The sequence below is a fragment of the Rhincodon typus genome, chromosome 28 (genome assembly GCF_021869965.1).
Source record: "Rhincodon typus isolate 14 chromosome 28, sRhiTyp1.1, whole genome shotgun sequence".
NCBI lineage: Eukaryota > Metazoa > Chordata > Chondrichthyes > Orectolobiformes > Rhincodontidae > Rhincodon > Rhincodon typus.
Window position 1 is genome coordinate 2,014,168 of NC_063359.1, and position 24,536 is coordinate 2,038,703.

Here is a 24,536-nt window from a genome sequence, read left to right on the forward strand (position 1 = left end):
ATATTAATCAATTAAAACCTTCTAACTGATTAAAGATTTAACAGCATCTTAGGTTTGTTTAATACATCCTCATCAGTTGTGTGACCCTTTAATCTGTTACTTATAAATTCCGTGTTCTGTGTGCTTCTTTCTCACTTCACCTGACAAAGAGGCCACGCTCCAAAAGCTTGTGATTTCAAACAAACCTGTTGGACCATAACCTGGTGTCACGTGATTTCTGACCTTGTCCACCCTAATCTATAACCTGGGGTCATGTGATTTCTTGAGTCAGTGCAGTTCATTTGGTGTAGAGACACTTTCAATGTTGTTAGTCAAGGTATTCCAGGATTTTGACCCAGTCACACAGAAGGATCAGTGATATAGTTGTAAGCTACATTCTAAGTTTTGCCATTGCACATTCAGGAATGTTGGTTCTAAGTCACAATGATGAGGCTTGAAGGGGAACTTGCAGGTGGTGGTGTTCCTACGTATCTTTTGTTCTTGTTCTAGATGGAAGTGGTCATAGGTATGGAAGGTGCTGTTAAAGGAGCTTCGGTGAATTTCAGCACTACATCTTGTGGATGGTTCACTCTGCTACTACTGAGCATCAATAGTGGACAGAGTGGGTGCTTGCAGATGTTGTGCCAATCAAGCAGACTGTTTTGTCCTGGATGGTGTTAAGCTTCTGAGTGTTGTTGGACCTGCACTCATCCAGGCAAGTGGGGAGTATTCCATTACACTCCTGACTTGTGCCTTGTGGATGGTGGGCAGGTTTTGGGGAGTCAGGAGGTGATTTACTCACTTCAGTATCCCCAGCTTCTGACCTGCTTTTGTAGCCAAAGAATTTATATGACTAGTTCTGTTCAGTTTTGGTCTGATAAAACCCAGGTTGTTGATTGCAGCAGATTCAATTATGGTAATACCGTTGAATATCAGGGCACAATGATTAGATTTTTGCTAGAAATGGTCATTGACTGGCATTTGTGTGGCTTGAATATTATTTACCAGCTGTCACTCTAAACTTGGATACTGGCCAAATCTTGCAGCATTTGGACATGGACTGCTTCAGTTTCTGAGGAGTTGCGGATGGTGTTGAACATTGTGCAACCTCAGCAAACATCCCCATTTCCGACCTTATGATAGAGGGAAGGTCATTGATGAAGCAGCTGAAGATGGTCGGGCCGAGAACACTATCCAGAAGAACTCTTGCAGAGCCGTCCTGGAGCTGAGATGACTGATCTGTCAACCATCTTCCAACGTGCCAGGTATGACTCCAACAGCAGAACATTTTCTCACTGATTCCCATTGACTCCAGTTTTGCTAGGGCCCCTTGTTCCCATACGGTCACATGTAGATTCAATGTAAAGGGCAGTCATTCTCACCTCACCTCTGGAATTCAGCTCTTTGTCCATATATGAACCAAGGCAGTAATGAGGTCAGGAATGGGTGGCCCTGGTGGAACCCAAACTGGACATCAAATAGCAGGTTATTGCTAAACAGGTGCTACCTAATTGCAATTTTGATACAATTGATACCGAGCTAAAAGGATACAGGAGCAGAGGGACCTTGTTGTATATGTGCATAAATCATTGGAAGTGTTCTAACAGATTGAAAAATGTGGTTGAAGAGGAATAATGGATAATTGGGTTTGTGGTGTTTACACTTTTGATGTGCATATGACCATGCTCATCACCTGGGGCTGTGTTCCAGTAAATGGCTGAACTGTTCCTAACAGCTTCTTCTACAAATAGACCAGGATACTATAGATAAGTGAGATTTGGATGAGTTGCTGTTTTGGAATGATCTTACTATACATTTTTTCTCCACGTTGGTATGCACTTGTTTTCAAAGGAATTTGTACCTTTTTATGTGTGGGTGTGCATGTGTGCGTCTTCTGAGTTTCATCAATAGAGGCATGGAAGCAAATGGATAAGCACCTGAAGAGCAGGCAAGGGTGGGGAGATGGGATAACACAGTGTGGAGCTGGAGGAACACAGCAGGCCCGGCAGCATCAGAGGAGCAGGAAAGTTGACGTTTCGGGTCAGAAATGGGGAGGGGTAAGTGAGCTGGGAAATAAATAGAGACGAGGGATGGGGCTGGGGAAGGTAGATGGGATGGTGATAGGTAGTGGTGGGGTTTGGTCAGTGGGATGGATGGGGTGGATAGGTGGGAGAGAAGATGGACAAGTTGTGTAGGGTCAAGGAGGCAGGGATGAGGGGGAAGCTTGGACATGGGATGAGGCCGGGGGTGGGGAGATCTTAAAACTGGTGAATTCCATGATTAAGCCATTGAGCTGTAGGCTCCTGAGGTGGAATATGAAGTGTTGCTCCTCCAGTTTACGTGTGGTGTCATTGTGACACTGGAGGAGGCCCAGGATGGACATGTCACCCAGGGAGTTGGAGGGAGAGTTAAAATGGTTGACGACCTGAAGGTGTTGTCGTTTGTCACGTACAGAGCGCAGATGCTCTACAAAGCGGTCTCTGAGTCTACGCTTGGTCTCACTGATGTCGAGGAGCCCACATTGGGAGCAGCGGGTACAGTAGACCAAGTTGACAGATGTGCAGGTGAATCTCTAGCTGATATGGAAGGTTTGTTTTGTGCCTTGAATGGAGGTGAGGAGGGAGGTTTAGGGGCAGGTGTAGCACTTCCTGCGGTTGCAGGGAAAGGTGGTGGGGTGAGTGGGGAGTCTAGCTGACAAAGGAGCCACGGAGAGCGGTCCTTATGAAAGGTAGATAGGGGTGGGGAGGGATAGATCTCTTTGGTCGTGGGGTTGGATTATAGCTTTAAGTCATTTGTCGCGTACAGAGCGCAGATGCTCCACAAAAGGTCTCTGAGTCTACTTTCCTGCTCCACTGAATCTGCCTGGCCTGCTGTGTACCTCCAGCTCCACACTGTGTTACCTCTGACCCCAGCATCTGCAGTTCTTGCTGTCTCTCGGAGAGATGAGAGTTGCTGTCGCAGAGAGCTGGCATGAACACGATGGGCCAAATGTCAGTGGGCTGTGATTCATTGTGAGCTGACGTCCTGTAGTTGGCGCCGTGACGCAGCGTCATATCCGCCCTCTTTCCACGGGGGTTGTTGTGGTTTCCATGGGAACGAGGGGCGGGTTGGGGGCGGAGCGCGGTGGTTGGTGGGACGGTGGAGGACCGCTGGTCCCGGTCAGTCAGTCAGTCAGTGTGTGATTGAGGGAGGACGGGATGTCGGTTAGCGAACAGAGCCTGGCATCGCCGCCGTTGTCTCCCCTTCAGGCTCCGCGGCAGGAGGAGGCGGCGGCCGTAGCCGGCCTCAGTACCAGGATGCCGGCTTGGAAAAAGGAGATCCTGGAGAGGCGGAAGGCCAAGTTGGCGAACCCGGCGGCGGATGGCCGGACCTGGATCCCGAGCCGGGCGGCGTCCCATAGCAACCAGACAGAGCTGGAGCCGAGCCCGGAGGCAGCGGGCGGTGCGTCCGGTTCCGAGGCCGGGGGCTCCGTGCTGCTGGAGAACATCGCTCCCGTCCAGGAGAACCCGTTCATTCAGCGGGAGCGGCGGAGGAGGCGGCGGTTGCAGGCGGAGAGCGAGTCCTCGGGGGTGGGAGGCGGTGGGGGTCTGGGCCAGGATCCGGCCAAGCCACTGCAGCAACTTCTCGAGTTGTACAGCCACATGCCGGGGGTCCGCACCATCCAGGCCGACAACATCATCATCATCGAGTCAGACCCGAATTATTTCAGTGAGCCGGGCAGCCCGTCCCGGACCCGGACCCAACCTCAGTCCCAGCCCCAGGATGTCGAGCAGCTGCTGTCCCGGGCCGGGCACGGCAGTGTGGCCGAGATCCGAGCCGCCGAGGTGCTGGTCTACGATGGCACGCTGAGCCGTAGTGAGGAGAACCTGAGCAGCCTGGGCAGCGGAGATGCCGGCCCCCCGGGCGGCCTGCACGGGAAAGTCAGCCGCCTGCTCGAGAAGTTCGACCGCAACTACGTGAAGCCAAGCCGGTCGCGGAGCACGGAGAACCTGCTGGACGGCTTCTCCCCTTCCCGGGACCGGCCCCGAAAGCCTCTCCTGTTGCCAAAGCCCCCCTCTCTCCGCCAACTCGGCCAAGGGCCAACCAGTCCAGGCCCCAAGGGGATCCACTCTCCTGGCCCTCACCTGTCACCCCCGCCTCAGCCCACATCTTTCCCGCTGTCGTCGCCGACCAGATTCTCTGGTCCCTCATCTCCGGTGCGCACGCCTTCTGTCCCCTCTGTGTCCTCACACAACCAGGGAGATGCTAAGCTGGCTGCCAGTGACAGGACTGAGCCTGGAGGCAGACCCTTTTCTGTATCCTCTTATCGCAAGCATTTCGAGAGTGGACCTGCTAATCGGCAACTCAGGCCGAAAGAGTCAACCCCAAGTCACTCTCCTGCTCACCAAAACGGCGAGAACATCTCGAAGGATCGGATCATCAAGAATAAGGTAATAGAGAACGGTCTCCGAGATCTCGATTTAATGGGGACCAATTCATTTTCTGTGAATGGAGGAGAAATGGACAGAAAGGACCGAATGGATGCAAATGTACTTGGAAGTGGCTGGATGCCATCTTCTGTCAGTGCTGCCAGCAGTGAGGTTTCCAAGGTGCGTGCATTTGATCAGAGGAATGCTTCAAAATCAAGTCCTGAGAGACCCCAGCCTGCTGTAGCTTCCAAATCTTTACCAGCAAAATCCAGTGCCACTCCCTCAGGGAAGATGAACCAGGACCACAAAGTGGCAAGTTCAGCCAAAGTAACTTCAAACCAATGCAATGGTGTATCTGCTTCCACCAGTCTGAATGACTCCTTTGAAATCATACCTGCCACACCTCCAGATGTTTCATCCATTCCGGAAGAGGATATCCAGGCAAGGGCACTGGCAAACCTCAAAAAACAGTCGAAGAACTCATTTGTTGTGATTCCAAAGAAGAGGGTGAGTGTCTCTGTATCATCCAGTGATGTTTGTGATTATAGGGAAGCAAACAATGAATCTTGTGAAAAGCCAAAAATTGAAATTAGTACTTCCAATTCTGAAGCTCAAACAGACCGGGTCTCTGCTGTTTCCCTGGATAGGATCAGCCTATCTGACCATGAACAGAGTACAGAAGGAAAATTACCTTTCAGAGAGCCTTCTCTTCCCAAAGCAGATCTTGAGCCAAAGGAAGAAGAAGTCATGAATAAATCAACATCATGCAGTACCTATGAAGTTTCTTGTAAGCATATAAATGCTCAGGTTTCAGTCGAGAAAGAAAGACCAGGCTTATTGCCTACTCCAATGTCTGAAGCAGAGCAGAAAGCTGAATCCACTGTAACCCTCGTAAAAATGACAGCTCGGAATGACAATGACCTCCCAGTCACTAACATAGATGATATCTTGGGAACAGGAGAGAAAGAGACCCCCAAACAACCAAGCAAGGCCAAATCAGCTGGAGCAAAGGACAAGCTTCCTGAGGAAACTGTGGGTGGCCTGCACCACCCCTTTCTGCAGCGAAAGAGTGGAAACACTTTCACCATTGTTCCTCAACGCAAGCCAGCGAGCAGAGCCCAGCAGCCCTCTGTAGACACAAATGAGGTTTCTCAGGCAAATGGGACTCATGAGCAGACAGTGGAAGATCCTGAACCATCACTTGCCAAACTGGGGGTATTGTTAAAGAAACGCTATCCTCTTGCTGAGGAGATACAAGTGATTGGAGGGTATCTGTCGTTGGAACGATCCTGTTTATCCAAGGCTGGTTCCACGAGGAAGAAGGTAAGCTTACTGTTTCAAATAACGTCCTTGGTTTCACATGCCCTCGGCACTAATTCTGTTGGATTTCACCCAGAGTAGTTCTCCAGAGTGAAAGTTTTCTTTTCACTTTGTATCCCTGAATATACTAGAGTACGGCAATTGCAAAATGGTTATTCAGCTCTGATGAAGAGTCAATTAGACTTGAAACATTATCTTGCTCTCTTTCCATGGATACTACCTGACCCACTGTGATTTCCAGCATTTTTTTTATTTTCAATCACAAAGTGGTATTGCTTCATAAAATCGTGGTAAAATGCAACATAAAAAAAACTCTTGCATAAAGAGTGGTTAGGGTCTGGAACACAGAATCTGAATGTAGTGTAGTCTTGTAGGTTTCCAATGGGATGGGATTTGGATAATTATTCAAGGAAATGAAATTTATAGGGCTACAGGGAAAAGAAAAAGGGATGGGTTTGGCTGAGTAGCCTCCAGAGATCTATGGAATGACCAACTTCTGTGTTGTTACAATTCTCTATGATTCTATTTAAGCTTGTCATTATTATTTGGGTCACTTGAGTTGATATTTATCCCACGAAGGGGAACATTTGGAGTTTAATTTAGCTGATGACTGCTTTTACCATGAAGGTAATAATAACTTGGAGCTGCTCAAAGTTCAACTTTGCTCATCATTTCAGAAACCACAATCGTATTTGAAATGTAGATTCTTTCATTAATCCTTGCTGACAGTCTTCATTCCGTTTACTGCATTGACTTTGAGAATTCTGAGCAGCCAGCATTTGGGCTGAACAAACTTGCTGCTAGGTTTAGCATTTTGTGGATTTTAGTTCTTATAGATATTTTTAACTCATTCACAGGAGGTTAGCAGACCAAAAGAAGCATCCTTAATTGCCCTTAACCCATGTATTCTGGGTAAAGTAGGTGCTTCTGCAATGAGCCAAAACAGTATTCTTTCAGGACGGTTTGTTTTCTTGAAGGCTATTATTTGATTTTCAAAAGCTACTTGAAGGTAACACAGGTAGAAGATTTAAGTTGGAAACTGAATTGCTATTGAAGCAGGAATTAGCAAACATTCTCTACACCTACATTAAAGGATGTTAAAATAACAAGAGACTTGTTACGTATCCAACAACAATTAAACAGATTTTCTTCATTTTGTGACGTCCACTCAACCCGTTGTCTTCTGTCACTGATTTAAATCAGACTTGAATGAACCTTATTGTTCCAGTTATAGTTTATCCACTTGAAAGCAAGACACAAAAGGAGGGTTTTAAAGGGGAAAAAAATAAGTTGAGAAATCCTATTGATGAATTAAGCTGCAAGTTAGCAATTTTTGCTCTCATCCTCTACCTTGCTGTGATGGGCCTTGTGCTTCCTCAATCCTCTGTCTTGCTCCTTACAGCATCTCCCTTATTTTCCCCTCTCTTTCACATTCTTTCTCACACACTCTTGCTTTCTCATTATGCGTGCATTCGTATTATGTTATGATAACAAAGATATACAGCTGTAACAAATCTGCCTTTCTACGACTGTATTTTCAGCCCTCAAAGTTGACCCCAGTGGTTCTTAACCACATTTTTGAATAACCAATCTGAGAGTCACCAGTTTGAATCTTAAACAAAAAACTTGGCAATTTATTAACAGTACAGTAACTTCAGCAGAGCAAAACTTAACCTGAAACAACAGCTAACTCTTCATCCATTCCTTTATCTACCCAAATGTTTTCCCTCTCTCTCTCGCTCTCGCCTCTCTTGCTCACCTCTACCTATTATTTACTCCTCCTCCCTCTTCCACCCATCCTTAGCATATATACCAAACGTTTCCTAGCTTCAATCACTTTTGAAGAAGGGTCAGTGGACCTCAAACCTTAACTCTACTTTCTCTCAGCAGATGCTATCAGACCTGCCGAATTTTCCCAGCAATTTGTTTTTGTCCCAGGGACTGATCTCATTAATAAACAACTTCTGCTATTTGTTTAAACATAATGCTCTTCCCCAGTGATGAAGCATCTGCAGAACCTTTTTAATCAGGAACCAATCTGCAATTAACTTCTAGACCTAGCTCATGAATAAAAAAGAAAAAAGCTTGTGTGGTTTTGTTTTCCTCTTAACACATGCTGTTACCATTAGGTCCAAAAGTCATCTTTATCTCACAGTTCACAGCTCCAAATCCAAAATTGATAAAAGAATAAAATAAAAATGATGAAAAATCTGCAACGTTTTTAACAATTCATAGCTGGAGCAGCACAGCATCTTGGCTTTCCTATCTCGATAGGTGGTGGTGCTTAGAACCCAGTTTGCTTTCTTCTGTCTTCATTTTGAAAGTTAACTGGCAGGGTTGTTATTACTGTGTAGGGATGGGGTGTGGACTATTTATTTTGAAATAATTAAAAATAGACTTCCCTAAGTGCATCAATTCTGGCAGCTACCAAAAACTGTTTCCTCCCCTCCCACCTTTCCCACTCAAAAGCATCCTGAAAGGACTTTTTTTAAAAAAAAAAAAATCCAATAGGAGAAAGAGTGGTGTCAGCTATTCATTGACTGCCAAATTCTGATGTTCTGCTTGGAAATAATTGTCATTTCAACTTGTAGCAACATTTATTTGTGGCTTTAATTCTTATGGCTCTCTCAAGCGTGCACTTGCTCCAACTCCTCCAGCCTTAGGTTCTTCCCCTTGTCCCTTTGCTGTTCCTCCAATCATAGGTTCTGTTTTTGGTGGAGCAACAAGCATGGGATAGAAGGAATGAGCTGGACTGTGAGCATGGGTGAGATAGAACCAGTGATTTGAGAAGCAGCTCCTCTTCCATGCTCACTGCTTCGTGACCCGTTTTCCTGCTACCAATGAGAAGTCTGAACCTGCTATTCTTCTCCATATGGACAATGGAGAGCCCATAATGTAAATCAATATTGTGTGTGGCGTCCTTTCTAGAATTTTTCCCCATATATTTGTTTGCTTGTGGGCTGCTTGTGATATTTCAATGGCAAGCTAGTATGTTACCTCTGTGTATTTTGAATCCTGACTTCAATACTGTTGGGATTGGAGTTCCAGGGTATTGACTCAGCCACTGTATAGGCTTGGCAATAGTCTTCCAAGTCAGGATAGTGTGTGGTTTTGAGGGGAATTTGCAGGTTGTAGTATTCCCATGCTTCTGCTGCCCTTGTCCTGGGTGGCCAAGGCTGTGAATTCAGAATGCTGCTGCTATGAATCAATGGTAGGGTGAGTGAACACTAATAAAGATTTTGCCTTTTTCTTTCATAATGGGGCAAATTGTTTTTGTTATCTCCTCCAGAACCTTGGAGCCGAGTAATAACATTCTTATTTGCTTAAAGTGATTTGCACTTGAGCATTCTTGCTGTTGTAGTTCAAAGCTTACCCTTCCTGTAGGATCTATATCAGGAAGGTTTTCAGTGCCAGTCTCCTATTCCTGGACCCAAAGAATATTTGGTGGATATTGGTCAGGGCATTTTCTGCATATGGAAGGTAGGCAGTGGGTGAATTGAGCAGATCATCTCGGAGTAGGTCAGTATGATGCAGCATGAATGGTTTCAACTAGCTTGTGGGTTTTCATCAGCCAGCTGATGTGGGGTGGAGATGGGCGTTGTTGATGTTTGGGGTGTTACTCAAAGGATTCCGGTTATGACTAATATGGTTGCACTCGATTGAGCGGCAACAAGATGCATGTGTGATGATCTTTCTCAGACAGGGGTGCAGTGCACTGGTGCGGAGTCTGAAAGGGCAGGTGCTGAGGTCAGGTGTGATAGCAGCACCTAAAGTAGATCTAACAAGTTTCTACTCCGAGATAGTAGGTCTGAAGAAGGGTCTAGGCCCGAAACGTCAACCTTCCTGCTCCTCTGATGCTGCTTGGCCTGCTGTGTTCATCAGCTCTACACCTTGGTATCTTAAGTTTTGTACTCGGTTGTTTCTAGTTTTGCTGCTTTCTTCAGATGCCCCAGAGAAGAATGCCTTGTCTAGAGTCATTCCCAAGTATGTTGGGTTGGGTTCATGCTTTAGACTTTGACCATTTGATCTTTGATCAGCAATTATTTCTTGTCACTGTTGAGGTGGATTGCACCGGATATGGTTTTTGGAATTCAACTTGAGACGATATGTGGCACAATTGTATGCCAACATTGGAGCATCTTCATCTGAGATATAGAAGGATGGAGCTTGGGTGGTACATTAAATATCATCAGCACAGGTGAACTTGAGATGTGGTTGTTGGTGGGTCATCTGTTCAAAGGCTAGATTGGAAATTGTGTGACACTTAGCAACAGTGATGATGAATCTATCACAAATATTCGTGGGTGGGGATTTTCATCTGAATTTGAGTTGTGGCTTCAAAACCCATGTAGAGAATTGTAGGGAAAAAAAAACTATTTTCTAATCAACCCATTCAGAGATATTATTACGTATCTCTGGAACAGGTGGGACTTGAACGTAGGCCTCCTGGCTCAAGGGTAGGGATACTACCACTACGATACAAGAGCCCATTAAATACCACAAGCTCGTTGCTTGTTGGATAGATATTTTAAATGTCTCTGTTCTGAGATGTTATTACACACCTCTAGAGTAAGTGGGACTTGATCCTGGCTCAGAGGTAGGGACACTACCACTGCACCAAATTGCAGAAACTTACCCCTGAGATCATTTGTTTAGAGTATTGCAGAGAATCTCTCCGTTCTGCTGTTGGAATTTTCAGATCACGATGAACACAGTGTCAAGTGCTGTTGTTCCATTATTTCTTCATTTGCCATTTGCAATGAGATGACTTACATGAAGTACACCTGCACATGAGAAGTGGTCAGTAAACATGTTGCACAACTGTAGGTCAGAGCCATCTTCTAATGTGAAGTACGCCTGTGTGTGGGAAATGTGTGCTGGGACATGTCGAAGAACAAAATGTAAGGGCAGGTATTGTCAGGGGCATATTTTATGTTGCATATGTAGTGGGTGTGTGTTGGGAAATGCATTGCCATTGTGAGGAGTGGGCATTGTGATATGTGCTTTGCTGTTTGGGGCTATGTACACGTACTTACAGTATACCTTGGCAGTACTGATAATGACTTTCTTTACTGGAAATGCTTATTAAGTTCTTTCAGATTTATTGTACTGATAAATTGTACATTTAATGATCTAAATTTGATTTATAAAGAGGTTATCTCCACAGCTTCTCACTGTATTTCTCGTTGTTTATCCAGTGTGTTTTGGTGTGGAAAAAACAATTTTATCCATCTGATTGTTTAACAGTTGGAGCATTTGTGAATGAAGCTATTTATTCTTAAAATGTTTCAGAGCACTTCAGAGTCAAGAGCAATATGCAGACATCTATTTAAGAAGTTCAATTTGATAAACTTTCCATTTCATCAGTTGCTCAGAGGCAAATGAATTTCAGTGTAGGAAAAATGTGAGCTGTGAACTTGATGTTCTGTGCTGCCTCATCCGGTGTCATGAATCACTTGATTGGTTCTCAATGATTTGGTGAGTCATCCTAAGGGATGAAAGTCATTTCTGTTAGTGATACGTGACCAAAGCTTCAAGTGAAAAGGCTGCTTCTCGTTGAGGTGACATACATAATGGTGTGGTTTCCTGATGTGACTCTGAACAGCCAGTATGAGTGAATGGCTAACTTAATTAAGGAGCTCGTGCTCTAGCAGTACTGTGGAAAGCCTGAGGTATCGCCTTGAATTTGAGGTCAACCTGTCTTAAATGTCATGTTGCAGGGCCACAGGTTTAAACTGTGAAACCCTCTTGATATCAGGACTCTTGAATGACCCTGGTGCTATGTAAATGTCCAATTAGCGTGGAATTGGGAAGTTAGAGCCAAGGCAAAATAAAAAAAACTTGTGGCATAGGGGCTTTATAATGAGTTCCGGTTATTTTTTATAATTTTGTCATGCATTGAGAACATTAAAAATGGCGATTAAGCTCACTGACACATGACAAAAGGTTTAAAATCTATTGTTACTCATAAGCCCATGTGCTGCCCTGTGAGTTGCCATCGTAAGCTATAGGAGCAGAATTAGGCCATTCAGCCCATCTAGTCCTCTCCGTCATTTGATCATGGCTGATATGTTACTTAACCCCATTCTCCTGCTTTCTTCACATAATCCTTGATCCCATACTAATTAAGAACCTATCTCAATGACTCGGTCTCCATGGCCTTCTGCGGTAACGAGTTCCACAGAGTCACCATCCTCTGGTTGAAGAAATTCCTCCTCATCTCCGTTCTAAAGGGTCATCCCTTCATCATGAAGCTGTGCCTCCAGTTCAACACTCTCCCAGTAGTGGAATCATCTTTTCCATATTCACTGCACTCTGGCCTCTCGGTACCCTGTAAGTTTCAATTAGATTCTCCCTCATTCTCCTCTATTCCATTGAATACAGACCCAGAGTCCTCAACCGCTCCTAATGTGATTAAACCCTTCATTTCCAGGATCATTCTTGTAAACTGCCTCTGGACCCCGTCCAATGCCAGCAGATCTTTCCTTAGATACAGGGCTCAAAATTGCTCACGATATTCCAAATATGGCCTGACCAGAGCCTCATGCAGCCTCAGCAGTACATGTCTGCTGTTGTACTCTACCCCTTTTGAAATGAATGCCAATGTTGCATTGTCATTTATAATTAAAATATCACATACCACCCAAAAATTCTTTTCATTCCACTGATATCAAAGAACAATGAAAGCTTTGAACTCCAAAAAGATTTTTATACTTAGAAAAATAGTAAGGTGGTAAGGAAAAGCCAGGGAACTATAGACTGGTGAGCCTGACATCAGTGGTGGACAATTTGTTGGAGGGGATACTGAAGGAGGATTTACATGTATTTGGAAAGGCAAGGACTGATTAGGGATAGTCAGCATAGCTTTGTGCATGGGAAATTGTGTCTGACTAGCTTGATTGAAGTAATGAAGAGGATTGATGAGGGCAGAGTGGTGGATGTGATGTACTTGGACTTCAGTAAGGCGTTTGACAAGATTCCTCATGGTAGACTGGTTAACAAGGTTAGATCATATGGAATACAGGGAAAACTAACCATTTGGATATAGAACTGATGAGAAGGTAGGAGACAGAGGGTGGTGGAGGAAGGTTGCTTCTCAAGCTGGAGGGCTGCGACCATTGGTGTGCCATCAGGATTGGTGTTGGGTCCACTGCTTTTTGTCATTTTATATAAATGATTTGGATGTGTACATAGGGGACATGGTTAGTAAGTTTTAAGATGACACCAAAATTAGAGGTGTAGTGGACAGTGAAAAAGTTTACCTCCGAGTACAACAAGACCTTGATCAGATGGGCCAATGGGCTGAGGAGTGGCAGATGGAGTTTAATTTTGATAAATATGAGGTGCTGCATTTTGGAAAAGCAAATCAGGGCAGGACTTGTACACTTAATGGTAAAGTCCTGGGGACTTGCTGAACGAAGAGACCATGGAGTGCATGTTCATAGTTCCTTGAAAGTGGAGTTGCAGATAGACAGGATAACGAAGAAGGCGTTTAGTATGCTTGCCTTTATTGGTTAGTGCATTGAGTGTAGGAGTTGGGAGGTCATGTCGCGTCTGTACAGGACATTGGTTAGGCCAGTTTTGGAATACTGTGTGCAGTTCTGGTCTCCCTGCTATAGGAAGGATGTTGTGAAACTTGATGTTCATGTGTTCATATTAAGATTTACAAGGATGTTGCCAGGGTTGGAGAGTTTGAGCTGTAGAGAGAGACTGAATAGGCTGGGGCTATTTTCCCTGGAATGTCAGAGGCTGCGGGGTGATTATATAATCATTTATAAAATCATGAGGGTCATGGTTAGGGTGAATAGCCAAGGTCTTTTCCCCAGGATGGGGGGGGACGTCCAGAACTACAGGGCATAGGTTTAAGGTGAGGGGGAAAGATTTAAAAGGGACCGAAGTGGCAGCTTTTTCACGCAGACCATGGTGCATGTATGGAATGCGGTGCCAGAGGAAGTGGTGGAGGCTAGTACAATTATAACATTTAAGAGTTGTCTGGATGGGTATATGAATAGAAAGGGTTTAGACGGATATGCGCCAAACACTGGCAAATGGGGCTAGATTAATGTAGGATATCTGGTCAGCATGGATGAGTTGGACTGAAGGGTCAGTTTCCATGCTGTACAGCTCTATGACTCTATTTGAGCTGTCTTCCTTGTTGCGTGATGTCTGTGCTTTATGTACACTGTGCATAAAAGTACAATGTCAACAATGTATGACTGTAGTGTGTCGTAACTGAATAGCCCGTAATATAATAAAATGTAAGTGAATCTTGGCACCTTTTTGTTTGTTATAAGGGAAAGCTGGGTTTTATACTTTGCACTCCCGACTTGTTTGTGGATTTATTAATAAAATCACTTATTCTGAATTCTAGTGCAGAACAGAATCAACCATGGAGGGACCCTGTACCACATCTATCGGGAAACAGCACTGCAATCTAACATTGTAACAATGAAACAAATGTGCCATTCTTACTTGGTCTGACCTATATGACTGCAGACCTGCAACAATATGGTTGAACCTTAACAACTGTCTGAAAGGCCTGAGCGAGTCATTCAATTAACGGGCAGTTAGGAATGGAAACAGATACCGGCTTTGCAGTGACATCCACGTCCCGTTAAATAATTTTATAAAATGGCCATTTTGTGCATATCTGGATCTCTCAATCAGCAATGTGACAGCAGCAACTTGGATTTATACACCTTGACATAAAGGGGCTTCCCATGGCACTTTTTGACAAAACTTCTGTGAAACATCAAAAATGGCAGTGAGCCACAAAGTTGTTTTTTAAGGTTGCTGATCAGAACGTGGGCAAAATGATAGATTTTTAGGGCCTTCTGAAAGGAGGGAAGCACACTAAGAGAAATGGAGGCTTAGGGAGGAAATCCAACGCTCAAAGCCTCAGTAGCTGAAGACCAGGCTGAGGTTGAGTTTAGGGATGTGTGAAAGCCCGGAATTGCAGGAGAGATCTTGAAGCTTTGTAGCACTGGAGAAAGTTATTGAGATAAGGAGGCAATGAAGGGTTTCAAAGCAATGATAAATATTTTGAGATTGAAGACAAGGAGGCATTGTTAGTCAGTGATGGGTAAACAGAACCTGGTGCAAGTTGGAACTGAGCAGCAGATTTTTGTGTAAGTTTATGGAAAGTGAGAGACTGATGAGGAGAGCATTGGAGTTGTCGTGTCTAAAGCTAATAATGGTGTGAGTGAGACTTTGACCAGCAGAGGCAGGATTGGGCAGCAACAGAGATGGAAGTAGATGGACTTGGTTTGGATACATGATCAGAAGTTCGGTTCAGTGTCAAGTATGATGCCAAGGTTGTGAATGGTCTGATTCAGTCTTGGGCAGTTGCCAGCAAGATGAATGCTGTCATGATTGGGAACTGGTATGTGTGGCAGTTACGGAGGACAATGGTTTGAGTCCTCCCAATGTTTAGTTTTATTGTGGGACACGTGCAACTCTTGAGTCAAATTATTACAATCAGGAATTCTTAAAATCATACAGGTGAAATTCAAACTCTGATTTTTCTCTAAATTTCTTTAAATCTCCCCAGAAGTTGATTCTTAAAGCTCTCTTAGCCTTCCCTCCTAAATCTGGTTCAGCAAGCAAGACGTATTTATGAAATTCTTAAAAGAACAATCATCTTCAAAACATTCTCTGCCTTATCCAGCCTTTGTCACTCCTGGCTTTGCCATTATCCTCTGGAAAACAGATCTTGTCAACTGTCTACCAGATAGACTAGTTGAAATGTAGCGGTGTACAGTTTGAGCTCGTGAACTTTACTAATTTTAACCCCAAAAACACTCTTCACCCTTTGGTTCGCCACATCAGTTAGAGAATGTTATGCTTGGATGTCATGCACGCAGTATGAAGAATCAAATAGAAGGTCAAAATACTTATCAGACAGTCTGTTTTACTGTTGTTAGTTCAAGACACCAGGAAGTACATTGAATATATCCACGGAATCTTTTACCTCCACGTGAAAGGGCAGAGGTCCTTCTTTGTAATGTCTTATCTCAAAGATAGTAATGCCACCAGGAATGGATCTTTCACAGCAGGAGTTAAGTAGGTGGGAATAGTTTGATTCAGATGGCCACGTCATCATTTGAGCTGTTTCTAGTGTTCCATTTGTATAGCAGTGGGCCATAAAAATTCCACCATGGTGTCATCCTCGATGTTGTGCTCATTTCTCTGGTGGTGAACCTGAACCCATAACCTTCTAATTCTTTAAAGTGTAAGTATTACAGATTGAGCAATGACTAACAGTAAAAATGTAAATTGCTGGATTGCAGGTGCTGTTCAATGGCCCAGCACGAGTACAACCAGCATATAATTTATCTGAAACGTTGGCTTTGTATTCAAGTCTAAATGTCTATTCCTGCTGAAAGGTCATCAGTCAGAGCCCACATTTTGTGTTTTGTACTTCCTCACCACCAGTTTGTAGAGCTAAACTACAACAAAATAATTGTCAAAGCAAGGTGGGTTTTCAGTCTCCTGATTCTGAGTAGCTTAATGTGGAACTAACTGTAGTGCTTCCTGTAGAAACTGTGGACCTGTAACTTGTTACCTTTGTTAACCACTTCTCAAATTTATTTGCATCTCTGGATTGAAAATGATCACTGTTGACTTCCTTATGGGGTCAAGGATGTGTTGATGGAGTACATCCAGTTCTCAGCACCTGACTTTACTGTGACTCGACACTTAGTGTTGAATTTTCCGTGTATTAATGTAGTTCAGGTTTGCAGATCTCTACTTGTACAGTGAGTCCATAGGAATTCCTGACATTGTTGTTCCAGGGATATGTGAAATTCTGAAGTCTTTACCAGCCCTACAAAGTTGCTGAGAGGCTTCTTGTGCTAGTGGCTATTGATCTGCAGTTGATCTTGCTGATGTCATGTGGAAAGGTGGTTTGTGGCTGCCTGACTGTACACAGAATAGAAGTGCTGTGACTGTATCTAACGCATTAATTTAGTGTCTCTGGAATGCCCATTCGTGCTGTCAGCTGAATTTTCCTTGCTTACTGTGTAACTTTGCTATGTAAATCACTTGTATTTTCCCCTCCCCCAATTAAGAACAGAACAAAAGGAACCCATGCATAACTCAACTGCATTCAAGTTGAACAGAACCATAACTCTGCACTTTACGTACCTTTGATACATGTCCTTCGAAAGTCTTGTTCCTTAATGGCCTTTCTTTGTTCTTTTCCAAAGATCCCTTGGTCTCCACCTTGAAAGTTCTACTTGATCCCTCAGCATCCACAAACTTTATTGAGAGTATTCCAAATTTCTGCTTAAATTTTGTGGAAAAGTAGATTTCACCCTCAGTTTTAAAATTGTCTTTCTTGTTCTAATCAGGGAACCCTTAGATTATAGTCAATCTCTGAAGCTTTAATATCATTTTTAACGACTTAGAAAACTGGGGGCATATCCAGTTTAAATTTAAGGGAACACAGACAAAGGTTATTTACTCTGTCTTCAAGTTAATTCTTTAACTCTGGTATCATTGTCTATAATGTATCCCTCTCCCAGGCTAATATAATTACTGAGGTTTAGTGTCCAAAACTGGATAGGGTCTGCCCCGTGCTCAGTAGAAGAGAAGCGTAACTATCCTAGCTATTGCGTTCAAACTTGTAATTATAGGCCAATGTTTCCCTAGTATTTAGTACTTTTCATACCTGTGGACTAACTTTTAGTGACTTGTAAGAATGGACAACTGCATCCCCTTGCCCCTCCTTTATTCTGATTCTCTTACCATTAAGAAAACTTTTTAAGATTTGTCTTGGAATAAACAGAATGACCTCATACTTCCTGTCTGCTTTGCCAATGAATTATCAATGTCTCTTCAAAACTGTCCATGCCTCCTAATTTAGTTTTATACAATCTCTGATATTTGTCACTTTCTTTTGCATCCAATATGTTGACAAATATAGTGAAAAACTGAGGCACCAATACAATGGAGCATGACTTGTCATATCCTGTTAATCCAGAAAACAACCCATTGTCATCTGTTTGCCACATCCCTCACTAGTTACAGTTTATCTTCAATTAGAAGTTTCATGAGAGTGAATCCAGGTGGTGCTGGCTGCACAAAGTTACTTTATCAAGGGGTCAGGAGGCAAAATGAGGTGGCATTAAAAGTGTCACTGGAAGCAAGTGTAAAGGATTCGGAAGAAGGAAATAGACATTTACTGCTCCGGAAATTGTAACTATTTTTAATTGCTATGGCAACCATGAAGGTGCTTCCTCTGGAGATGCATACTGACCAACTAGTTTTGTTGGTAGTATTCATTCCAATTCTCTTGCAACATCACGACAGGTGATAGAACATTGAACAGTACAGCACAGTACAGGCTCTTTGGGCCACGATGTTGTGCCGACCTATTATCCTACTAAGATCAATCTACACTGCACACCCTACATTTTACCATCCTCCATGTGCCTATCCGAGAGTTGCTTAAAGGTCATCTAAAGTATCTGAATCCACCTCCACTACCGGCAGTGCATTCCACACACCCACCACTCTCTGTATGAAGAACTTACCTCTGACATCTCCCCTATTCCTTCCTCCAATTACCTTAAAATTATGCTCCCTCGTAATAGTCATTTCCACCCTGGAAAAAGGTCTCTGACTATCCGATCTATCTATGCCTCTCATCGGTGATATCGGAAGAGTTCTTTTCTTTAAAGAAATCTTCATACCTAACTCCCAAGTTTTGGAAATGGAATGAATGAGTAAAGGTTGGGTAAATCTGTTACTCATTTCCCACATATTTTTTTCTTTGTGAATGAAGACAGGAACATTAAACAAGCTCCACCAGTTGAGGGGAATGGAGGAAAGAAAATCTGTCCGCTTATCTATATCTCTAAGTTGCTCCTTGAAATCTGGCTCTTTGATCAAGCTTTTGTAATTCTGTCCTGACTTCTTTTAACGTTTTGATTTGTGTTTAATAGGGGCCTTGTGACATTTTACTGAATTTAAAGGTATTAAATAAATGCAACTTGAAGGCTCTTGAAGGTACATTGATAGTGTCTTTACCTCTGTTCCAAGGTCCTACCTCTTCTAGAGGTCTGTCGTAACATGTTTGAACAGGTTGATTCAAAAGTATCTTTAAATACAACTTTTTGAAATATGACTTGAGAATCAAAGTTCTGTACTTGCTTTGCAGGTTGGACTTTCCCTATTGCTAACATCTAATTGTTTTTAAAAAAAAAAGGAAAAATATAGACAGTATTTCAAGATAAAATACAGAATAATGTATAAATCAATGTTGCTGCTGGAATTTGACATTGTGACCTCTGGTCCACTTCATTTGGTGAAACTGGTAATAATTGCATTAAAATACACAAGCCTGCCAGTATAATGTGGAGAAAAGCATTCTTTTGTATCCTGTACAAAACTAGGGCAGAGTTAGAGCTAGTTTTTCAAAGGCATTGTCAGACTCTTCCTACATGGTGCATAGTGTGGAATGAGGATGTGTGCTGGTCTTTGATATAAGGCTGCTCTCATTCCTTGTTTTGTCTGCTAGATGTTAAATCTGTTTCATGGTTTTGGTTTAGTTTAAATGTTAGTTGTTTTGTGAGTACAAGTATAGAAAAGAGCTCAGTTTAATGTGTGCGGTTTTTCTGTATTCAGGCAGATGATGGAAAGGAACTTTACCTGCATCATTGAATGCCAGCCTGAAATAGTCTAGCATCTGAGTGTTGTTCAGGAACTAACTTGTTTAATAAAGTCAGAAGTGGATTTCCCTTGTAATAGTTAACTCTTTAATGTCTGACTGGATTATGAAATGTAGTTGATGTTTGATTATGTTAGCTAATCTTTCTTTAGCAGATCCTGTCTTTTTAATGCTGCCGTAAGCTAATATTGCTGTCTTTGGCCTGTTGCACTGTTCAAGTGAAGCTCAACATAAGCTCGAGGAACAGCATCTATTTATGAGGCATGTTACAGTTCTGGACTCAACATTGAGTTAACCAATTTCAGACCATAATTTTGCCCTGCTGAAGTCCAATTTTATTTCCTTTCCTTTGCATGTTTTGACTTTTCTCTTGTTTTTAATGTCTGTCAGTAGTACATCTGTTCTAGACACATCTTTTGTTTCTTTCTTTCTCCATCCCCATTCCTTTAGCCCCGTGAGATTAATTCTTCTGTTGTTCAATCGCTCCTTCCTCCATGCTATTGCAGATCTGCCTGTGACGATGACCCACCTGCCTTTTGCTAAAAATCTGAAATGTCTCTAGCTTTAGCCAATTCTGATGAAATATTGTCAACCTGTAATATTAATTCTGTTTCTTTCTCCAAAGATGCTTTCTGACCTGCGGTGTATTTACCAGCATTTGCTGTTTTTAGAACAAATGTATTAAGCTCAGAGTACACCTGTGATTCAGCTAATGTCACATGATTAAGCACAACACCAAAGGTCTTGCTCAAGTGTTGATTCTATATTAAATGCCAACTATTGATAAACAGGGTTGGGGAAATGAATGAAGTTGCACAAGTCTGTACACTTGGAACGAGAGCAGTTGTTCCTGTCATGTTACATAAACCAAGCTGAGTGGAGGAATAAGTGATCAAGTTGGAAAAGTGTCATTGAAAGTATTTACGTTGAATCAAGTTTGAGCTTCTAATGGAAGTCATTTTGCCAATTAAACACCTATAAAGTTGGAACCAAGATTCTGAAAGTCATAGATTTTACTGTACGGTAAAGAGGCCCTGCGGCCCATTGTACCTTTGGTCTTCAAACATCCACCTAATCTGATCCCATTTTCCAGCACTTCACTCATAAGAACAAAGAAAATTACAGCACAGGAACAGGCCCTTAGACCCTTCGGCCCTCCAAGCCTGCGCCGATCCAGATCCTCTATCTTAACCTGTCGCCTATTTTCCAAGGATCTGTATCCCTCTGCTCCCTGCCCATTCATGTATCTGTCTAGATACATCCTAAATGACGCTATTGTGCCTGCCTCTACCACCTCCGCTGGCAATGCGTTCCAGGCACCCAGCACCCTCTGCGTAAAGAACTTTCCACACATATCTCCCTTAAACTTTTCCCCTCTCACCTTGAAATCGTGACCCCTAGTAATTGAGTCCCCCACTCTGGGGGGGAGAAAGCTTCTTGCTATCCACCCTGTCTATACCTCTCATGATTTTGTAGACCTCAGTCAGGTCCCCCCTCAACCTCCGTCTTTCTAATGTAAATCATCCTAATCTACTCAACTTCTCTTCATAGCTAGCGCCCTCCATACCAGGCAACATCCTGGTGACCCTCCTCTGCACCCTCTCCAAAGCATCCACATCCTTTTGGTAATGTGGTGACCAGAACTGTATGCAGTATTCCAAATGTGGTTGAACCAAAGTCCTATACAACTGTAACATGACCTGCTAACTCTTGTACTCAATACACCGTCCAATGAATGAAGGCATGCCATATGCCTTCTTGACCACTCTATCGACCTGCGTTGCCACCTTCAGGGTACAATGGACCTGAACACCCAGATCTCTGTGTATCAATTTTCCCCAGGGCTTTTCCACTTACCATATAGTTCGCTCTTGAATTGGATCTTCCAAAATGCATCACCTCGCATTTGCTTGGATTGACCTCCATCTGCCATTTCTCCGCCCAACTCTCCAATCTATCTATATTCTGCTGCATTCTCCGACAGTCCCCTTCACTATCTGCTACTCCACCAATCTTCGTGTCATCTGCAAATTTGCTAATCAGACCATCCATACCTTCCTCCAGATCATTTATGTATATCACAATCAACAGTGGTCCCCTGTGGAACACCACTGGTCACAGTTCTCCATTTTGAGAAACTCCCTTCCCCTACAACTCTCTGTCTCCTGTTGCCCAGCAGTTCTCTATCCATCTGGCTAGTACACCCTGGACCCCATGCGACTTCACTTTTTCCATCAGCCTACCATGGGGAACCCTGTCAAACGCCTTACTGAAGTCCATGTATATGACATCTACAGCCCTTCCCTCATCTATCAACTTTGTCACTTCCTCAAAGAATTCTATCAAGTTGGTAAGACGTGACCTTCCCTGTACAAAACCATGCTGCCTATCACTAATAAGCCCATTTTCTTCCAAATGTAAATAGATCCTATCCCTCAGTATCTTCTCCAGCAGCTTCCCCACCACTGATGTCAGGCTCACCAGTCTATAATTACCTGGATTATCCTTGCTACCCTCCTTAAACAAGGGGACAACATTAGCAATCCTCCAGTCCTCCAGGACCTCCCCCGTGCTCAAGGATACTGTGAAGATATCTGTTAAGGCCCCAGCTATTTCTTCTCTCGCTTCCCTCAGTAACCTGGGATAGATCCACCCTAATGCCTTTTAGAATACCCAACACTCCCCCACCCCCATGCTGACTTGACCTAGAGTAATCAAACATCTATCCCTAACCTTAACATCCGCCATGTCCCTCTCCTCAGTGAATACCGACGCAAAGTACTCATTAAGAATCTCGCTCATTTTCTCTGACTCCTCGCATAGCTTCCCTCCTTTTGTCCTTGAGTGGGCCAACCCTTTCTCTAGTTACCCTCTTGCTCCTTATGTATGAATAAAAGGCTTTGGGATTTTCCTTAACCCTGTTTGCTAAAGATATTTCATGACCCCTTTTAGCCCTCTTAATTCCTTGTTTCAGATTGGTCCTACTTTCCCGATATTCTTCCAAAGCTTGGTCTGTTTTCAGTTGCCTAGACCTTGTGTGCTTCCTTTTTCCTCTTTGCTAGTCTCACAATTTCACCTGTCATCCATGGTTCCCTAATCTCGCCCTTTCTATCCCTCATTTTCACAGGGACATGTCTGTCCTGCACTCTAATCAACCTCTCTTTAAAAGCCTCCCACATATCAAATGTGGATTTACCCTCAAACAGCTGCTCCCAATCCACATTCCCCAGCTCCTGCCAAATTTTGCTATAGTTGGCCTTCCCCCAATTCAGCACTGTTCCTTTCGGACCACTCTCGTCTTTGTCCATCAGTATTCTAAAACTTACGGAAGTGTGATCACTATTCCCAAAGTAATCCCCTACTGAAACTTCAACCACCTGGCCGGGCTCATTCCCCAACACCAGGTCCAGTATGGCCCCTTCCCGAGTTGGATTTTTCACATACTGCTCTAGAAAACCCTCCTGGATGCTCCTTACAAATTCTGCTCCATCTAAACCCCTAACACTAAGTGTTGGGAAATGTTGGGAAAATTAAAATCTCCCATCACCACCACCCTGTTGCTCCTCCATCTTTCCATAATCTGTCTACGTATTTGTGCCCATATCTCACGCTCGCTGTTGGGAGGCCTGTAGTACAGCCCCAACATTGTTACTGCACCTGTCCTATTTCTGAGCTCTGCCCATATTGCCTCACTGCTCGAGTCCTCCATAGTGCCCTCCTTCAGCACAGCTGTGATATCATCTTTGACCAGTAATGCAACTCCTCCACCCCTTTTACTTCCCTCTCTATCCCGCCTGAAGCATCTATATCCTGGGATATTTAGTTGCCAATCTTGCCCTTCCCTTAACCAAGTCTCAGTAATAGCAATAACATCATACTCCCAGGTACTAATCCAAGCCCTAAGTTCATCTGCCTTGCCTACTACACTTCTTGCTTTAAAACAAATGCACCTCAGACCACCTGTCCCTTTGTGTTCATCAACTGCTCTCTGCCTACTCTTCCCCTTAGTCACACTGACTTCATTATCTAGTTCCTTACAGGCTTTAGTTACTACCTCCTAACTGTCCACGAACCTCCTCATTTGGTTCCCATCCCCCTGCCACATTAGTTTAAACCCTCCCCAACAGCATTAACTAAACTTGTATTAACTTTGTATTCTATGGTGTTTCAAGTGTTCTCTGAATACTTAAATGTCTTGAAAGTTCCTGTGTCTGCTACCCTCCCAGGCAGTGAATTTCAGAAACCCTGGGTGAATTTTTTTTTCCCCTCAAATCCCTGCTAAACCTCCTTCTCCCTACCTTAAAATTTTACTCCCTGGTTATTGACGCCTTAACTAAGGGAAGACTTTCTTACTGTCTCCTTGTCCACGAACTTTGTACACCTCTGATTCCCCCCTCCAACTTCTCTGCTCTAAGTAAAATAACCCCTGCCTATCTAGGAGCAAACTACTGCAACTGCTGGAATCTGTACTGAAAACAAAAGCTCTGATGAAGAGTCATCTCGACTCTACGTTAAGTTTGCTCTCTCTTCACGGATATCTAACCTGCTGTGATTCCCAGCCTGTCTAGTTTCTTTTCATCGCTGAATCGCTGCAGCCTAGGCAACATCCTAGAACATCCAAAATCAAGTTGCTGGAGAAACTCAACAGGTTGGCATATCTATGGGAAGAAAGCAGAGTTAACATTTGAGTGTGGTGAGTCTTCATCAGAACAACACTCAAATTGTGAGTTACAATACAAACAATTCTTGGGCTCAAGCCAGAGCAAAGGTAAGATCATTATCCCTGCATGATCACAATTGGCCAGATTCCACTTATTTTCCATAACCGCTTTCTGCCTCACTATTTCCATTATGCCCACCGGTCATGCTTATGCATTTTGGTATAAAATGCTCAGTCTTCTGTGTCAATGATTTTGTTCTCCACTGCAACATCCACTTCTGAACTGTATACAGCAAAATTAGACCTGTTGTTATCTGCTGCCTCTGATCTTTTACTGTTGAGAAATGTCGATGTAGCGTTACGTGAATCCCAAAATAATGCCAACACACTTACAATAATTAAGTGAAATTGTCAAAACTAGTGATTGAGATAATAGATTGTATATACAACGAGCAATGTAAAATGAATGTGTCCTCAGACTTTGTGAGCAAAGTTA

The 24,536-nt window shown here is 43.4% G+C and overlaps 1 protein-coding gene across 3 annotated transcripts in view; it reads left to right on the forward strand.

The window, feature by feature from the left end:
• Nucleotides 1-3,117: 3,117 nt before the first annotated feature.
• The window catches only part of tprn (taperin), an 85,953-nt gene continuing 64,534 nt past the window's right edge, over nt 3,118-24,536 (forward strand). For all 3 annotated transcript variants that reach the window (XR_007265046.1, XM_048613502.1, XM_020514305.2), the window contains exon 1: nt 3,118-5,711. Coding sequence is in view for 2 of the 3 variants with exons in the window: in XM_048613502.1 (XP_048469459.1) it covers nt 3,177-5,711 (2,535 nt within the window). In the remaining variant the exon portion in view is untranslated. The remainder of the gene's footprint in view (nt 5,712-24,536) is intronic.